This window comes from Lynx rufus, unplaced genomic scaffold (assembly GCF_022079265.1).
Source record: "Lynx rufus isolate CCGP_SWC_20201006 ecotype Redwood Valley unplaced genomic scaffold, mLynRuf1.p SCAF_8, whole genome shotgun sequence".
NCBI lineage: Eukaryota > Metazoa > Chordata > Mammalia > Carnivora > Felidae > Lynx > Lynx rufus.
In genome coordinates, this window is record NW_025814896.1 from 50,188,109 (window position 1) to 50,206,114 (window position 18,006).

An 18,006-nucleotide genomic window follows, 5' to 3' on the forward strand; every position below is an offset into this window, starting at 1 on the left:
CTTGGTTGACCTGAACTGTTTTATTCTGCGCTGAGAGCAGGGTGGGAGTTGGGTGGTGTGGGCCTCAGACCCTCCGCTGTAACAGCCCATCACTGTGGCATTAAGGACAGACCACATTCTCCTATCCCAGCTGTGAGTGGGACTTAAGAGTATGTGTGCTGAACTGCCAGCTCACAAAAGAATCATCAAATCTGCTTCATAAACTGTTATCTGTGTGTTGGCATTTTGGGTGCAAATTGCATTGGTTCTTTTTGCACCTGTCTTCTGCCACCCACTCCTGGCCCTGGAAAGTGGAATGCTCCAAAAAACCAGAGCATTTCCCCCTAAATTGTGTAGCTGCAGGCTGAATCAAAGTCCAGGAGAGACATGAACTTGGGGTTGTTACACAAAGAACCTGAGAACTGCAGGCCACTGGGGCACCATGGGCCCTGCTGGGGTGGTCTTGGGTCTGGGGACATGCTTAGGTTTTTTTTGTTTATTTTGAGAGAGAGTACGAGCAGGGGAGGGGCAGAGAGGGGGAGAGAATCCCAAGTAGGCTCCACTCTGTCAGCGCAGAGCCCTACTCTGGGGTCGATCCCAGGAATCGTGAGATCATGACCTGAACTGAAATCAAGAGCCACTCAACCTGAGACACCCAGGCACCCCCTGCATATTTTTTAAGTAGGCTCCTTGCCCAATGTAGGGCTTCAACTCAACGGCCCTGGGATCAAGAGTGGGATGCTCTACCGACGGAGCCAGCCAGGTGCCCCAGGACATGCGTATTAACTGAAAAATTTACAGCTGTGCATGTCTTGATCTTTTTTTTTTTCTTCAACGATTGGTTTTGTAACCATCAGTGGTTACATCTGTCCTAGGCCATCACAGGTTTAGTTAATAGAAGCCAGCAGGTGGGGGTGTTTGGACCTGATTAGCTGACCCAATGGCCCAGCAACTGCCCCTCCAGTGCTTACTGCGTCTTTAGTGCTTTCTCCTCTTCAGTCCACCTGTCAAAATACCAACACTTGTATTTTACTTCATATCCTATCCCCCAGCCCACCCCATGAAGATCTGAGGCAGCTCACACACACAAAATGTTAAACAGGGTGAAGACTGGCTCACCCAGGTGGGCTGGGTCTGAGACCACGTGCCAGCAGGTCACATCGTGTCACTGATGGAAGTGGGCTGGAAAGGTGGCTCTGTCTCAGGGCCTCCGTGATAGAGCCAGTAGAGGGTGCCATGTCTGAGGAAGGGCTGTCAGGTCCAATGGGCGCAATATGCAGAGCAGTTACACAGGAAGACACTACGGGATGGGGCCATGTGCCCCAGCTCTGATAGGTGCAAAACATGCACCCTGGGGATGGGTTGGTGTCTTGCAGGCAGTGCTCACACCCAAATTAGATGCCAGGAGTCAGCAGGGAACCCGTCCAATAAGAGGAAAATAAATATTCGGACATAAACTGACTTTAGGAGTCTGTTCACATTTCAACCTATTTAAGAACGGTGTGATTTCCCCAACATGAGAATCACTGTAGGCAGCTTGAAGGTGCTTCATTAAGGAGGTATAAAGAGTGTTGACCTCTGGGCCCCCTAGCCTGCCCACAGCTGTTAACAATGGCCTATGACCTTGAAGAACAGGTAGACTGGTGAACAAGGCCCTCCATACCCCCCAGGGAATTTTTCAGCTGCCAAGACTAGACAGTCCCAGAGCCTTAGGACCTAGGAGAAAGTCCCACCATCAGAAGAATCGGGTCCCTGGTGGGTTTACATCCTCTGGTCTGGGTCACACCTCTGTACTTGCACAGCAGGGGTAGGACAGTCCCCTGTGGGGGCAGCTTGAAACCTTCTTTCTTCTTAAGCCATGAACCTTCTCATTCCCAGGTTACTGAGCCCAGACGTAAGAATCTGGCCCTTTACCAGCACCCAGTGGTGAAAAGCAGGATTTTTAGAGGGTGCCAGGTGGAGGCAGCAGAACTGCAGGGGAGACTGGTTTGGCAAAAAAGCTGAATACCAAAAGAGCCACCCCCAGTGAATAATTGAGGTGGTGCTCATGGGCCAGAACTAGAAACCCTGCACTCCAGGACCCCAAGTTCTTTCATGGACCCCTACCAGGGGCTCGCTTGGGGTCTGTGGGTGAAACCCAAGAGCCTGCTGATCAATACCAACATCCAGCAAGCTTGCTAAGTGTGAGGTTGAAGAGAGCCTAAATTTTATGCCATCTAACTCATCTGGAGAAACAGTGACCCCATGAATACACCTTTCCCTGAGACAACACCACTCCTTGAGTTGACCTCTATCCACATCTGGAAGAAGGGAGAAAAGGAATGCCCAGGGTCCCTAGCCTTATAGAGCTGCACCTCCTCCCATGTGGCTGGCTCTCAGCATAGCCTGGGGCCAGCTGGAAACATCACTGAGAACACAACAAACAGACCACCACCACGATTTTATTCTTAAATAAATGCTCAGTCTAAGGCCAGGTTAGGCAGACAGGTGGGCAGAAAGCAGAGGAAGTGCAGGTCATGGGCACCTCCCCCGCTCTGAGAGGTGGGGCCCGCCCAAAGAGGGAGGGATGGCCTATGTAGGCAAGCAGGGTGTTCCAGGTGGGAGGGGCCAGTCAAACCATTAGAGTCCATTCTGTGTGTGCCAGGAAGGGACAGATGAATCCATCTCCCCATAATCTCACCAATGGTGCTGGAAAGCTCAGCGTGGTCCCAATACCCCATGCTTCCTGCACTTGGCTCCCCATGCCCAGCTCAGGAAGTGTGGGATCAACCAGCTGGAGGCTGGCCTGCTCTTTCACTCTCTTCCCAACAAGAGCTCAGGTTAAGTGGCAACAAGAGGGAGAGGGGATCACATGCCTGCAATCTGTGTTTTCCACAAGGATCCGTGCTCCCAGCCATCTGGGGCAGGTGCCTCAGGTCTGCCGGGGCCTCCTCTGCCTGCCCCAGCTGGCATCCGAGTCCGCTCTCCAGGGGCATCGAAGATGCTGGCACCCCCTGGGCTCCAGAGTGCCAGGCTGCCAGAGCGAAGGAGAGGAGGGCAGAGGTCTTCATGCTCCTTTAGGCAGCAAGACTCAGTGCTGGCGCCCAGGTTCTGACTTCCCCAGGAATTCCCTAGACCAGGTGAGGACAACCATCAGCCAAACCCTGAGCCCACACCAGAGGTCCTGCCCCCTATGATCCTCAAAGGGCCCACCTGAGAAGGAGCCTGGAGGACCACCCCTACTCAGAAAGCCCGAGTTAAACAAACAGGTCACCAATGGCATTGGCTTGGTCAAATCCCAACCCTGTAGGATGAAGACCTGGTAACAGGCTACTATTCTTTGTTCTAAACTCTGAGCTATACTCTGAGCTAAATTTTCTGCATCATATTCCTTTTATGCTGGGGAAAATGACAACTCTAGAGCAAACCCACACACTCAGCTCACAGTCCCATCTCGGCAACCCAGGTCCATGATGCAGGAAATGGCAAACTGCTAAAGAAATGCAGCTTTGCCTCTGGACCTGCCAAGGCAGCCACAAGAGAGCTGAAGTGTGATGGGATAAAATTCAAGATGGCTGATTCAAATACTTCCATGCTCAGCTGCCCCAAGAAGGTGAATTTGCACCTGGGCCGGGAAGTGGAAGGCTGCCTGCACCTTAGGTGGGAGGCAGGGAGGCTTGGCAGCACCTGCCTGAGTGATGGAATAGGTCCCAGCACAAAAGCCTGGGCTCCTGGGTGGGGCCAGGCTGTGTCCAGTCCACACTGCCCTTTGCCACCGCCTTGCCCTTCAGGCTTGGGCTCTGCACCCAGGCACAAGACGGTTGCCCATGGCCAAAGCCCATGTCCTGGCCCTGGACAGTGGCCATCATGACGCAGCCAGGAGCACAGCCTCCCTTCAAGAAGCAGCTGGGGACAAATAAGCTTTTGAGAGCTAGCCCAGAGTCTCCCAAGTGCTGTGTGCACAGGGGCAGGACCTGATGGGTATGTGGGAAGGGACTGAGGCCTGACCTGCAGTGGCTGGGGTGCATGTCTACATGCTGGATGCTCCCCTGAGCATGGTGTCCATGCAGGCCGCACAGCCCATACCACAGGGAAATCACTGCCCTGTCTGATCATGGGAATGGTCCAGAAGGGAGGGGTGATAAACACTCAACCCCTCTCCATGGAAATGAAAGGCTCTTGAATCACAGTGACTCCTGGCCCCACTGAGGCAGCTTTAGAGGCTATGGCTGCTGCATGCCTGGCCTGAGCCGTCACCACCCAGGCGAGTTCCTGGTGAGGGGAGAATTCCTCACCTCAGTATCCGCGGGAGCTCAGGGCTCTTGTAGATATACTTGTGCCTGTAGCCGAGGTCTGAGTGAAAGGGAATAAACTGAACTTTGAAGTCTCGGAAGCTTCGAGATGGAGCAGCGATGTTGTAGAGCTGGGATGAGGAAGAGATGGGTCAGCACCCACAGATGGCAGCCCTGTGGGCAACCTGCCTGGTGGTCTCCCCACTATAGAGACCAGTGAGTGGCTGCTGCCTCCAAAGAGCAACCCAAGCTCCCAGCAAATAGCACTGCTGCAGCCTGCACGGCCTGGCCCGGGGAAAGGGGTGCTAGCAGGAGCCCAGCCCAGCCTCGGCTCTCGGCCTGACGTTTGAGACCCTCTGTCCTCATGCCTATCTCCCAGATGGCCTTTCCTCAGGGGGCAGCAAGGCGGATTGAGCCCACATTATGGGAAGAGCTGCCTGCTGTGCAATGGTATGCTGGCCAGAGTGCCCGGAGAAGTCCCACTGGTGGAGGATGCTGGGCATCCACCTCAGACTTCACTGTGTGCCGGGGTCAAGGTCAGTCAGCAGGTTGGCTCACAATCCCTCCCACCCTGGAGACTGCTCAGCTCTGTGGGTCTGGGTATCTGCTGCTGGGCAGTCCTGTGTGCCTGCACTCTCTGAAGGGAGGGGACCTGGCCCTGCTGGAACTTGCTGGCACCCGGGCCTCACTCCCTCTAGGCTGCCCCTGTCCCTCACCATCACCATGCCAGGTGGTGCTCTCTCCCATAGCACTCTCACTTACACATCTAGTGTAAAGCAAAGCAAACTCAGCAAAAGCAAACATGGAGGCCCCACAACAGCATGGCATTTCTGTCATCAGTCCAATCCCAAAAACAAGAGAACAGACAAGAGGTCTGTATGAAGTCTACTGACTGAGACCCCCATGTTGGAGCCAAGGTGGGGCCACATCCTCCTCCTTGAGAGTTCTTTCCCTCCAGCCAACAACGAGTGAGTCCTCCTGCTGAATACCAGGTAGTGAAGTCCCTGTCACCCCAAGACCTCTGCACAGGGACCGGGAGCCATCTGCTTACTTCTCAGGTCTCCTCTGGCCATCACCAAATGTGCTGGTAAAGACGTTCACACCCTCAAACTTACCTTTGCTGATAAGGCATCAACTGTTGGCCTCCACCCCAATCCTGCTGACCTCCCCTGCTGTTCTCTTCCTCACAAGGGGCACCTGCCAGCAGCAGGACTCCCTCCACGTCTGCCTAGGCCCAGCTGGCCCAAATGGGAGCCTGCTAGATGCCTGCCCACACCGGGGGTAGCACCTGACACCCACCTTTCTGCCAAGCTGGAAGGGCACAACTGGGTCGTCCTCAGCATGCAGGATGAGCAGGGAGCAGGAGATGTGCTTCACACTGTGGGAGGAGAAAGCACTAGACCAGGACCCTGGGAGTCTCTAGCCCTGCCTGTGGTTCAACAGCTACAATTCTGCTGGGCTTTTCACTAGAGAACTAAGTTGATTTCTCATATATCTCTACCAACATCTATTCAGTCAAGTCTAGAGATGGATTCACTCACCAAATCTGGCCCCTCCCTGTGTATTTTCTGAAAATTGAAAATAATTATTTTTGCCACTAGACATATTCTTTAAAAGTTACAAAACACGGGGGGCGCCTGGGTGGCGCAGTCGGTTAGGCGTCCGACTTCATTCAGGTCACGATCTCGCGGTCCGTGAGTTCGAGCCCCGCGTCGGGCTCTGGGCTGATGGCTCAGAGCCTGGAGCCTGTTTCCGATTCTGTGTCTCCCTCTCTCTCTGCCCCTCCCCCGTTCATGCTCTGTCTCTCTCTGTCGCAAAAATAAATAAACGTTGAAAAAAAAAAAAAAAGTTACAAAACACGGGGCGCCTGGGTGGCGCAGTCGGTTAAGCGTCCGACTTCAGCCAGGTCACGATCTCGCGGTCCGTGAGTTCGAGCCCCGCGTCGGGCTCTGGGCGGATGGCTCAGAGCCTGGAGCCTGTTTCCGATTCTGTGTCTCCCTCTCTCTCTGCCCCTCCCCTGTTCATGCTCTGTCTCTCTCTGTCCCAAAAATAAATAAACGTTGAAAAAAAAAATTAAAAAAAAAAAAATGTCACACATTTAAAAAAAAAAAAAAAAAAGTTACAAAACAGGGACACCTGGGTGGCTCGGTCAGTTGAGTGTCTACTCTTGATTTTGGCTGAGGTCATGATCTCAGGGTCTCAGAAGCCTACTTAAGATCCTCTCCCCACCTCCCCACTTGCACATGAACACACACACTCTCTTTCTTAAACAACTTACAAAACAGTATTTACATACCAAATAACTTAGGTGGTCCAGGAAATTTATTGCAAATGAATGTTACTAGCAATATGTTGGTACAAAAGTCCATAACCTCTAACTTGTCTTTGTTGAAAAGGACATTTAAGGTACTCCTGAATGTTTACAAATAAATTAACATTTTCAATAGGTTCACATAATTCAAACCCTCCAATAAACCACATAATGGATGGGCTGTGGGACTGGATAGGCCCCGGAGTCTCTTGGCGGCCCCTCACTAAGCTCTCAGGTGAGCTGGTAGATATGGCACCCACCTGGTCCTGGTGGTTGCATTCTGATCTGGGGGCTCCATGAGGGCAGCACTGGGCAAGCCTGCCACCTGGCAGGACCTGGGCCAGGAGGCCTGACGCCCCACCAATGCCGAGCCCAGACAGCAAGTCTGCGCTTCTGCTAGTGGCACACCCGTATGCCCACTCTCCCCCTGTTCTGCTTCCAGGGAGGAACATTTCTGGTGTGCGGGTCACACTGTGATAGTGGAATGGCTCATCTTTGCAGAATTTCCCCAATAAGTAGTATGTCCTAACCTCTGCCCACTCTGGGAAAGGCCTAGTTCCTATGCTGTCACCTTAGCAAGTATTTGGCAACCAAGCTGCCCAAGTGGGGGCTCCTGACTTCCAGTGGGTGAAGTAGTGCTGGCCCCCTAATGCTCAGCTGGGAGCTGGACCCAACACTCACTGTGGTGCTTGTTGTTGTGGTTTTAGAAGCAATCTTGCTTATTCAGATAACTCTTCTTTAAGTTCCTAAACAATAATATTTACAAACCAGCAGGTTTGGGGTTATGTTTGCTCAAATTTTAGTTTGTTCTATTTTTAGAACCAAAACACATAATTAAGGGGAAAAATATTCCATTTTTTCACATTCTGTTTCAAAGTGTAGACTTTAAATGCTAACTGAACATTTAGATAAGAATTTTTATCCTTTCCTTTTAATTTTTTTTGAAGAGATTAAAACCCATGAAATAAAGATATCACAAAGACAACGTCAACAGAATCTGAACATTGTTCAAAGAAAGAATCCTTAACTAGAATTTTTAACTGTTGGTTGACCTAACAGAAATTTTTTTTAATCAAGTATTCTTTCTCTTTTTAATTTTTTTTTTAACGTTTATTTATTTTTGAGACAGAGAGAGACAGAGCATGAACGGGGGAGAGTCAGAGAGAGGGAGACACAGAATCGGAAGCAGGCTCCAGGCTCCGAGCTGTCAGCACAGAGCCCGACGCGGGGCTTGAACTCACGGACCACAAGATCATGACCTGAGCCGAAGTCGGCCGCTTAACCGACTGAGCCACCCAGGCGCCCCAATCAAGTATTCTTTCTTATTTTTTTTAAGTTTATTCACTATTTTGAGAGAGAGACAGAGAGAGTGCAAGCAGGGAAGGGGCAGAGAGAGGAAGAGAGAGAGAATCCCAAGAAGGCTCCATGCTATCAGCACAGAGCCCCACTTGGGGCTTGATCTCACTAACCGTGAGGTTATGACCTGAGCCGAAACCAAGAATGTTTAACTCACTGAGCCACCCAGGTACCCTCAGAAACATTTTTTTTTTAATGTTTTTTATTTATTTTTGAGAGAGAGGGAGACAGAGTGAGAGAGAGAGCGAGAGAAAGACCAACAGAGTGTGAGTGGGGGAGGAGCAGAGAGAGAGGAAGATACAGAATCTGAAGCAGGCTCCAGACTCTGAGCTGTCAGCAACAGAGACCGACATGGGGCTCAAACCCACAAACCATGAGATCATGACATGAGCTGAAGTCAGACGCTTAACCGACTGAGCCACCCAGGCACCCTACCCTTAGAAATATTTTTAATAATGAACTTTGTAACATCTTTCTATAACCAAACATAAATCAAACGGGTGAGGCAGTCATTTTTTGAGTAACAGTTACTATTACTGCTTTAGAACCTGTCAGAAGTTCTGGTTTTGGCGGACTATTCACAAATAAAACAACTATGTGGGCATGTTGTCTTTCTATTGCTTTAAAGCCATAGTCTTCAAATCCCCTTTCTCTAAGTTGCAGCTGTCAGCCTGACCTGCCCTTTATGAAGGTCAAATGGTTAGAGAAGAACCCCCAGTATTCAGAATTCCATCCTATTTAATTAAAGTGACTAGTCCTGGGGGTGCTTTTCTAAATTCAAAAATGAGGTTTTCTACCACAGTACTCACTTTTCATCATTAGCAAATTTAATTCCACTGCTTGTAATGGGGTCGAGGAAAAACCAGTCAAACCCAGGGAAGTATCGATATATCTGAAGGCGACATGGAAACAACGTGCAGAAGCATCAATTAAAACAGCCATGGAGAAGTCAAGGGTGTTGAGTGCCCAGGGGTCTCCTCTGCTTCTGAGCTGGCTGACCTGTTGCCCCACCAAAGCTGTGCTGGGGTGCCCTGCCACCCTTGTCCCTGGACCACAGACTCCCTTCTAGAAGGGCCCCTGGACTGGCCATAGTGGGGTTGCCCACAAAATGGGCTCCCACACCTCAGACCAGCAGTTGGGACTGGCTCAGAGACCATACTTCCCACAGACATCAGGGCCTCCATCCCTGGGAAAACAGGGATTCATGTAACTTGGGCGTAAGCAACATCAAAGAAGTAAGACTATATAAAGGACTCCTCTGGTCTGCAACAGAGCAGCATGAGGTCAGGTGGTAAGCCACCCCCTCCAACCCCCCCCCAGAACACATGGTAAGCCAAGAAGCAGTGGGACAGAAGAGGACACAGAGAAGCCCCAAAGGATCCAAGGCCTTGGTCCTGACAGGTAAGGAGGGCCTGATTCACTCTGGAATCCCCAGTAGGGTTTACCTGGGGCATCACCTGGAGACACGACTGGGAGAGCCTGGCAGCTTGCTGAGCACCATCCATGTGGACAGAGAGCAGGTGCACCCACCAGCTCCATGTCTGGGGAAGCAGCCAGGATAGCAGCTACCAGCCCGGGCTGGACCCCATGGGGCAAAGATGCCGGGTAGGCAAACCATGCCACAGAAACAAGGCCTCCTTCGGGGTCCTGCTGCCCTTAGATGACCCAGCTGTAAACCCATCCTTCTCCCTGGCCATAGAGTTTTAACATTCCCGGACAGCTCTGTAGTCAGGCCAGTGCCCCAAACTAAACAAGGATTAATTTTTAATAAAATCTATATTCATTAGAATATTTAAATCATATTTTATCATTATTTTCACTTTATACTTATTTACATAAAAGTTTCCTTTATAGTAATTATTTTAATAATGAAACTAGGCCAATTTTTAATAATATTTGTACTTGCCACTGAGAACGGATGGCTCTTAGCTTCTTCACGGATATTAGTGAATGGAGATTCCAATATAAGAGCATCGGGAGGCGTCTCTAGATAAATAAAACAAATAGGGAGCTCTGAGGTGGGCAAGAAGCCCCCATGGGGGAACTATGGGAGGGACTGGACCATGGACCCCAGGTGCCCGCCCAGCCAGCCTGCATCGTTGGTGCTCGGGAAATGCCCATGCAAGGGGCCCACACAGGGGACACTTGGATGACCATGATTCGCTCCCCAAACCACACCTCCTAGAACTGTGTATCAGGAGCCCAACCCCTGAGGAGACTCTGCCAGCTACTTGAGAATCCATGGGGAAGGCAGGTCTGGTTCAGCTGAGGGTCTGCCCAGACCCCAGCCTCAACGCCCAGCCCACAGGACTCCGAGAAGACACCAAACGCTATTGCTGTGCCGCTCGTCCCAGCACCCACCTCTCAAACACGCTGCCTGCCCTGCCCAGGCCCCAAGACCAGGAGGAGGCTGTGCCCACACAACCAGGACTCGCATTGACACACAAGCCCCTACCTCGCTCACACAGGCGCCGCACCAGGTTTGTTGCCACTCTGAGAAGGGAGGAAGAAACAGTTCAGTTGTATGATGACAAAAATTGTTTTAAAGGACTGTTTAAAGGAAAAATTGTTTTCAAGACTGTTCTAGTCTTGAAAGTGGCCAGAGAAGAGGTAGGATCTGTGAAGTGGTTGGTGGGGCTCCAGGGGTGGGGGAGGGTGTGGACAAAGATGCCCCAGGACTGTGGTAGGCCCTGCTGCCCCTGACATCAGCCAAACCCTCTGACAAGGATGGCGATGAGAGCCCCCAGGGCTCTTGCTGTCCCATGCAGACAGCCACGGCAGGACTGCCTGCTCCTCACTCTGCCCAGGCTCCTCTCTGCAGGCACATGGTTCACTCTCCCCGGCACTTCCCAGCCCATAGAACCCACCCAACTGCAGCACACTGTCTGAGGTGAGAAGCAAGGGGACAAGGGGGCCACAGCCACTGCACCCAAAGGAAAGGCTGTTGGAAAAGGGACAGCTGCTGAAGGTCTTGGGACTCTGGGCCTTGAGCACAGTGCTCCTTTTAGAAACACTCTGGACCTTACATCAGCAGAAGCAGTTCAGGCGGCCCCAAATGGAATATTAAACTGCTTCTCGTCTTGGCAGATGTAGGAAGGAAAGCACCCACTGCTGCCTCCCCAAAGTTCTCTGCTAAGCCAAATACAGGCTAAATGCATGCCATCAAAATGCCATCAAAGCCCTGGCACTCAGGCTTGCCAGCCAGCACCTGCCCTCCAAAGCCAGGAGATGCAGAGCTCAAGTGCATCCAGGACTCCAGCCCTGTCCCGTTCTGCTCTGAAGACCTCTCCCTGAGGCATATTTTTACGGCAAGTGTGCCCATCCTTCCTGCAGAGGGAGATGGCCACCCCACGACTGCCCATGTGTGTCTCAAGTCACTTCTTGGGTTGAGGAGTTAAAGTAGCTCAAACTCTTCATGGTCTTCTGTGGTGCTTGATCCCCTACCCCTACCATGGGAATGAGGGACAAGGCTTGCTGGGACTAAGGGTGTCATCGGATCCAGAAGCCACTAGGGCACTCTTTGAGAGATCAGGTAGTAAGTTGCCCTGTGAAAACCTGTTCCCCCAAGGCTCTATCATGCTGCAAACTCACCCAGTGCCTAGGGAATGACCCCAAATATATACAGGGTTGTCTCCACTTCTTGCTTTGATCCAGTCAAAAACATGGAGTGCGTCATACGTCATGCCTCGCTCTGATGGCGTTCCTACTGAGTCTCCCCACCCTGGATGGAGAGGAGCAGCAAGTGGAGGAAGTTAAACCCAGCTCGTGGAAACTCTTGAGGAGCAGGCTCATCCCTTTCTTTCTCAACAGGCAGCCCAGGGCAGTCTGGGGCAATGGAAGTCTCTGCTACCACAAACTATAGCCCCATGTGCAGGGTGTCTGGACAAGCCTGCTCCTACTTCTCCCACTTCCTCACAACCCCAGTTACAACCCCTGAACCCAAACAGCCATCCACACACTCTCATCCTAGTCCAGATGAACAATTGTAGATGGGGGCAGTCTGACACAGATTCCTGCGAGCAAAAAGGACAGCAACCTCCCCAATGCTCAGGGCTTGCTGGTGGCTGGCCCAAGATGAAAGGTCAGTGAGACCCCAGCCCACCCAGGAGCCTCTGTAGGACAGAGCGTCCCAGGGGGTCCCTGGGCCCAGTTTGGCCCTATAGCCTAGCTAAAGACAGATGTGGGAAGCCAGACGAGGGCGTGAGGGAGAGGGATGGATTCCAGGCTCAAGGCAACTCTGACCCAGAATGGGAAGGGGCTCTTAGCATAGCAGAAGAAAGCTAACCATCTGTGCCCCCAGACTGTATCTTCCCCCAGGGCCCTCCCCCTGGGCTCTTGGAAAGGGCAAGTGCCACTGTCATTTCCAGCAACTCAGCAGTGAGTCATCATCAAATGATCTGAAAGCACCACAAGGCTCAGAAAAAGCCAGTTCTGCTGCATAAGCAAAACCCACAGTTCGTGTGTACATGCCACCTCCCCTGGGCATCCCAAATGCCAGATTAGGGAAAGGACTATGCAGGAGATAATGCCAGACTGAGAGGCTTAGGGCATGGATGGGAGGATGGGACCCAAGGACAGGGAAATGTGGAGACACAGACAGAGACCAGGATAGGGAGACACAGTCAGAGGGTGGGCTTAGAAATGCAGAAACTCAGTGAGAACTGGAAAGAAGAAGTGCTATGAGGGATTTCACTTCCTGGTAGAAACACAGGGAGATGAACAAGGACGAAGGCCACCCCTTCTCATCACCCTCAGTTCTCCAGCACTCAGCAAGAACAGAAAACCCTTTTTAGCATGGAGAAAAGGATAAGTGGGTGAACTACTTTCCAGATCCTTTATCTGCAGTTTTTCCCAGCCCAGAATTTTCATCATGATGGAACATTCTTCTGTGAAAGAATCATCCCTGTTTTAGGCAGAATAACAGCCCCCACAGAAGTCTCTGTCCTCATCCCTGGAGCCTATGAATATGTTAAATTATGTGGGCAAGCAGGGGGACTGAGGATGCAGAAAGAATTCAGGCCACTGATCAGTGAACTGATGGGCAATTATCAGCTCACCCACATGGGTACAAAGTAATCACCAGGGTCTATATAACAAGTGAGAGAGAAAGACAAAAGACAGGGTCAGAGTGACCAGACCCAAGAGGCCATGAGTCAAAGAACAAGGACAGCTTTGAGAAACTGGAAAAGGCAAGGAATCAGATTCTCCCAGAACCTCCTAAAGGGACCGGCCTTGCCAACACCTGGTATTCAGCCCAGTGGCTAAAGATTTTGTACTTTTGACCTGCAGAACTGCAAGATAATAACTCTGTGCTGTTTCAAGACATCAAGTTTGTGGTAATTTTTTACAGAAGCAAGAAGAAACTAACACAACCCCCATATCCTTGCCATGAGGGTATCGACACCGCTGCCCAACCCCACAAGATCAGGCTAAGCTGGCCAAGCAGCCCTTTGACTTCTGACCTCTGCTGTTGAGACTACAGGAGGCCTATACTTCTCCCAGTCAACACAAAGTATTTTCCTGGCTCATTAAGGTGCACACATCAAACTGTGGGTTTTCAATCTCTTCAGGGGCAATCCCCCTGATTCATTCAAGAAAGAAAATATATTAAGGGGCAAGAAGAAGAATCTACCTTCTCCTAAGAGTTCTTTTTCCTGCTTTCAGAACTTCAGCAAGACAAGCTCTCCTGCCTATAAAGTGTGTCTGCTGACCAGCTTTGGGGGGTTCTGAATCCAATAAAGAAGAAAAAAGACAGTATTTTCTACATTGAAAATGCTGCTGACAGAGGATATATGCTGGGGTTCCAGGCACCAGAGCCTCCACTTCAGGAAGGATGCCCTGCATCTGTGTGAAGGACACACACGGTCCCTCCACCACCTTTCCACATTTGTCATCACCACAGGTTGGGGCACCACAAGCTGCTAGCACTGTTTAAGCCTCTCAGGGTGATGCCTGCACAGCAGACCCTGAAGTGAGCACTGGGAGGGCCCAGACACACACTTGCAAAAGAACTCACCTCTGTAGTCAAAGGTGACCACGTGGTAACCAAGGGAACTCAGCACCTGTAAAGTGAAAAATAAATATCTGGGCAACAAATCCATGCATCCTGGATCGAGGGCAACTTGCCTCCGACTAAACCCAGTCTAATTCAGTCTTAGGGCCCTGCACACAATGGGAGCTTAATAAAGATTGGTACCATGCTGCCCCATTCCCCATTATAAAACCCAGATGTCAACTGCTGCTACAGGACACGGGTGTGCCCTCTGCCTCAGGAATATAGGAAGAATGGCTCTCCCACAGGTGAGACTGCTAGAGTACCTCCACATTCACATGGGCTCACAGGGCAGACACCCAGAGACCAGAGACCCAGGGGCAGGGCCTCTATGGTGCAGAGACTGCATCTGGGATTCTGACTGCAACCTAGCATTTCTCAGACTTTAAGTTTCTGTTGAATTTTTCTGTTATAAGAACAAAATCCCTCCAGACTGTATGATCTCTTGCATTAGATAACTATTCACAGCCCTTGCCTGAGCCCTCCTGGAGTGTGCCCAGAGCCAAGTGAAAGCTGCCAGGCACAAACTTCCCCCAAATCACCCAAGGCGGTGTGCTCCTTTCTCCTTAGGCTGCCCCAGGGCGGCCTACAGCACTTCCTTCCAGCTCCACGCTGCCTGCCTAGCCTGCACCTCCAGGGTCACACCTGCTCCAGGTAGGAAGTCTTTCTGTGAATACAAACCTCAACTGGGGACCACAGCTCTGCAAGCACACCCCCTCTCTGACTTGATCCAATTCACTCGAGGAAACAAACCCACCAAGAGCCCATAGCAGCCCCTGTCCTCGGTGTATGAGGGACAGAGCAGTGCCCACATGATACAGATATTCCCACACATCTGCATCTGTCCCTCTTTGCTGGGTTAGCCAATGCAGACATCCACCCATGTGAGGAGAGGACGTGGGAGATGGCGCGGTGAGGCCCTGGCACTCTGGAGTCAACTATACGTTTCAGGCTCTGAGACTCAAGCTTCTGAAGAAGACAAGCAGGCAGAAGTGAGGGTCTAAAAGCCTGCCTAGGAGACACACTGTCACCTCCCCCAGGTCGGCTGTGGGCCTCCTCCTTGGTGCACCTCCTGCAGAGGTGAGATTTCCATGTGGCAGAGCTCCTGACCCTGCAACTTGGCAGAAGTGTGGCTCCACTTCTGCTCTCAGTAGTACTTGTTTTATAGGAGAAACACAGCATTTAACAATTTCAAATGCCTTTAATATAATTGTCAATATCTGGCATCTGATTCCCAAAGTTCATTCATTCTGCTTTTGGAAGCTCTCCCTAGAGGCAGCATTATAGGGAAGCACTCCATGGTAATGGCTTCCGTGAAGGCAGTGTTGGAAAGGCCAATGCAGATCAACTCTCACAAGTACTGGAGGGACTCACTTGTGTTCATGTCTCCTGGGAAGAGCAGTGGGAAACATTTAGGTGATGTTCTCTCCTTCCTATACCATATGGACACCACTCTGCACATCATACACACTTTGTATTTTGCTTTGCTTGTTTTACACTGAGTACCCCACTGCCCGTCATCACACTGAGAACCCCACTCTGCCCATCATCCACATTGTGGACCCCACTTTGCCCGTCATCACACTGTGGACCCTACTCCACCCATCATCCACAATGTGGACCCCATTCTTCCCATTATCACACTGAGAACCCCACTCTGCCCATCATCCACACTGTGGACCCTACTCCACCCATCATCCACAATGTGGACCCCATTCTTCCCATTATCACATTGAGGACCCCACTCTGCCCGTCATCCACACTGTGAACCCCACTCTGCCCATCATCCACACTGTGGACCCCACTCCACCCGTCATCCACATTACAGACCCCACTCCACCCATCGTCACACTGTGGACCCCACTCCACCCATCATCACACTGTGGACCCCACTCCACCCGTCATCCACATTGTGGACCCCATTCTTCCCATTATCACACTGTGGACCCCACTCTGCCTGTCATCCATACTGTGGACCCCCCTCTGCCCATCATCACACTGTGGACCCCACTCCACCCATCATCCACATTACAGACCCCACTCCACCCATCGTCACACTGTGGACCCCACTTCACCCATCATCACACTGTGGACCCCACTCCACCCGTCATCCACATTGTGGACCCCATTCTTCCCATTATCACACTGAGGACCCCACTCTGCCCATCATCCACACTGTGGACCCCATTCTGCCCATCATCACACTGCGGACCCCACTTGTCCATCGTCACACAGTGGACCCCACTCTGTCCATCACACTGTGGACCCCACTTTGCCCGTCATCACACTATGGACCCCACTCTGCCCATCATCACACTGTGGACCCCTACTCTGCCTGTCATCACACCGTGGACCCCACTCCACCCATCATCCACTTTGTGGACCCCACTCCGCCCTTCATCACACTGTGGACCCCACTCTGCCCATCATCCACATTACAGACCCCATGCCGCCCATTGTCACACTGTGGACCCCACTCCGCCCATCATCACACTGAGGACCCCACTCCATCCGTCATCACACTGTGGACCCCACTCTGCTCATCATCCGCATTGTGGACCCCACTCCATCTGTCATCACACTGTGGACCCACTCCACCCGTCATCATACTGAGGACCCCACTCTGCCTGTGGTCACCACACTGTTTGTCATACAATTGTGTGCCATCCTCACCTACCTTGTAAAGCTCCACTCGGTGGTCACCTCCTCTAAAGAATCAGGGAAAAGGAAACAAGAATGGGTGTTAGCACATCTTTTAAAAAAGGCAGGCCCCAGGGTCAGTACTGGAGTGTCTGGGTCTGTAGTGACTTGTTCCTTCAATACATACAAAGAGGGTCAATGGTGATAGGTGACCTCCTCTGCAGGGCACCCTAAGTGGCTCCAAGCTTATTTCTGACAGTACCATGCCAAGCAAGGGACAGCCTTAGTACTTTTGGGATATTTCTTATTTATTACCATACTTGTATTTTTGACTAGGTAATACATGTGTACAATACAAAATCCAGAAGACACAAAAGAATGCACAGTAAGCCCCTCACTCCTGCCCAGGATCCAGCTCTTCCCTCAAGTCCCCCGTGTCAGGGACCACCACGTAGGCAGAGACGAAGGTGCTTCTTTACCATAGGTACCTGCCACATACTCTACTGCCTCTCACTTTTTTAGTATATGTGCTGCCGAAGCGAGCACGGCCTCTCACTTTTTAAAAAAAAAAATGCTTATTTATTTATTCTAAACATAGAGTATGAGTCGGGGAGGGAAAGAGAGAAAGAAAGAGAGAGAGAGAGAGAGAGAGAGAGAGAGAGTCAGAGAGAGAGAGACAGAATCCCAAGCAGGCTCCAGGCTCAGTGCATAGCCCAACGTGGGCTCAATCTCATGACCACAAGATCATGACCTGAGCCAAAATCAAGAACAGGACACTTAACCACCCAAGCCACTCAGGCACCCCGTCTCTCACTTTTCACTCAGTAAATCACAGCCAACTTGCAGTATTTGCAGTTCCCCTCTGCCTTATCTTGCAGTTGTTCTGGCTCTTTCCTATCTGCTGTTAACCTGAGTTTTGCTGCCATGTCCAGCCTGTGCTGATATCCCTTTGCAAACATGACGTGTGATCCATGTGTGGAATATGTTCCTACACACAGAACTGCTGGGTAGAAGGTGTGTGTGATCATAAGCTTAACTATTACTGCCCAGCCATCTTCAGAGGGGCCCTGGCCCATCTCCTAGCCCCATACTCACACACTAGCGTGTAGTGGACACTTATTACTGAGGCTGAACAGGCTTTTGTGCACCCGAACTGTTATGTGTGTCTACACTTCTTTGTCCGAGGACTATCTACCCCTTCTCACACTTTCTGTCCAGTTATTGGTCAGCTGTTACTGTGGACAGACACCAAAGTGGGGATGGGGCTGCCTCAGGAAGGAAAGTGTGTCAATGGGCAGGCTCACCCTGTCTAGCCTTCTTAATGGTTTTCCTTTTTTATAGCTAAGAGCACTCTGGCCATTTTGGGTGTGTATGTGTGCGTGTGTGTGTGTGTGTGT

The 18,006-nt window shown here is 51.2% G+C and overlaps 1 protein-coding gene across 1 annotated transcript in view; it reads right to left on the bottom strand.

Annotated features, from left to right (window-relative positions):
• Positions 1–2,410: 2,410 nt before the first annotated feature.
• The window catches only part of ABHD12 (abhydrolase domain containing 12, lysophospholipase), a 90,637-nt gene continuing 75,041 nt past the window's right edge, over positions 2,411–18,006 (bottom strand). Inside the window, exons 5-13 of the mRNA XM_047068599.1 lie at positions 16,647–16,677; positions 13,934–13,979; positions 11,509–11,638; positions 10,373–10,410; positions 9,824–9,903; positions 8,727–8,809; positions 5,550–5,628; positions 4,254–4,381; positions 2,411–3,089 (exon numbers count right to left, since the gene is read on the bottom strand). Coding sequence (XP_046924555.1) covers positions 3,050–3,089; positions 4,254–4,381; positions 5,550–5,628; positions 8,727–8,809; positions 9,824–9,903; positions 10,373–10,410; positions 11,509–11,638; positions 13,934–13,979; positions 16,647–16,677 — 655 coding nt within the window. The 3' untranslated portion in view covers positions 2,411–3,049. The remainder of the gene's footprint in view (positions 3,090–4,253; positions 4,382–5,549; positions 5,629–8,726; positions 8,810–9,823; positions 9,904–10,372; positions 10,411–11,508; positions 11,639–13,933; positions 13,980–16,646; positions 16,678–18,006) is intronic.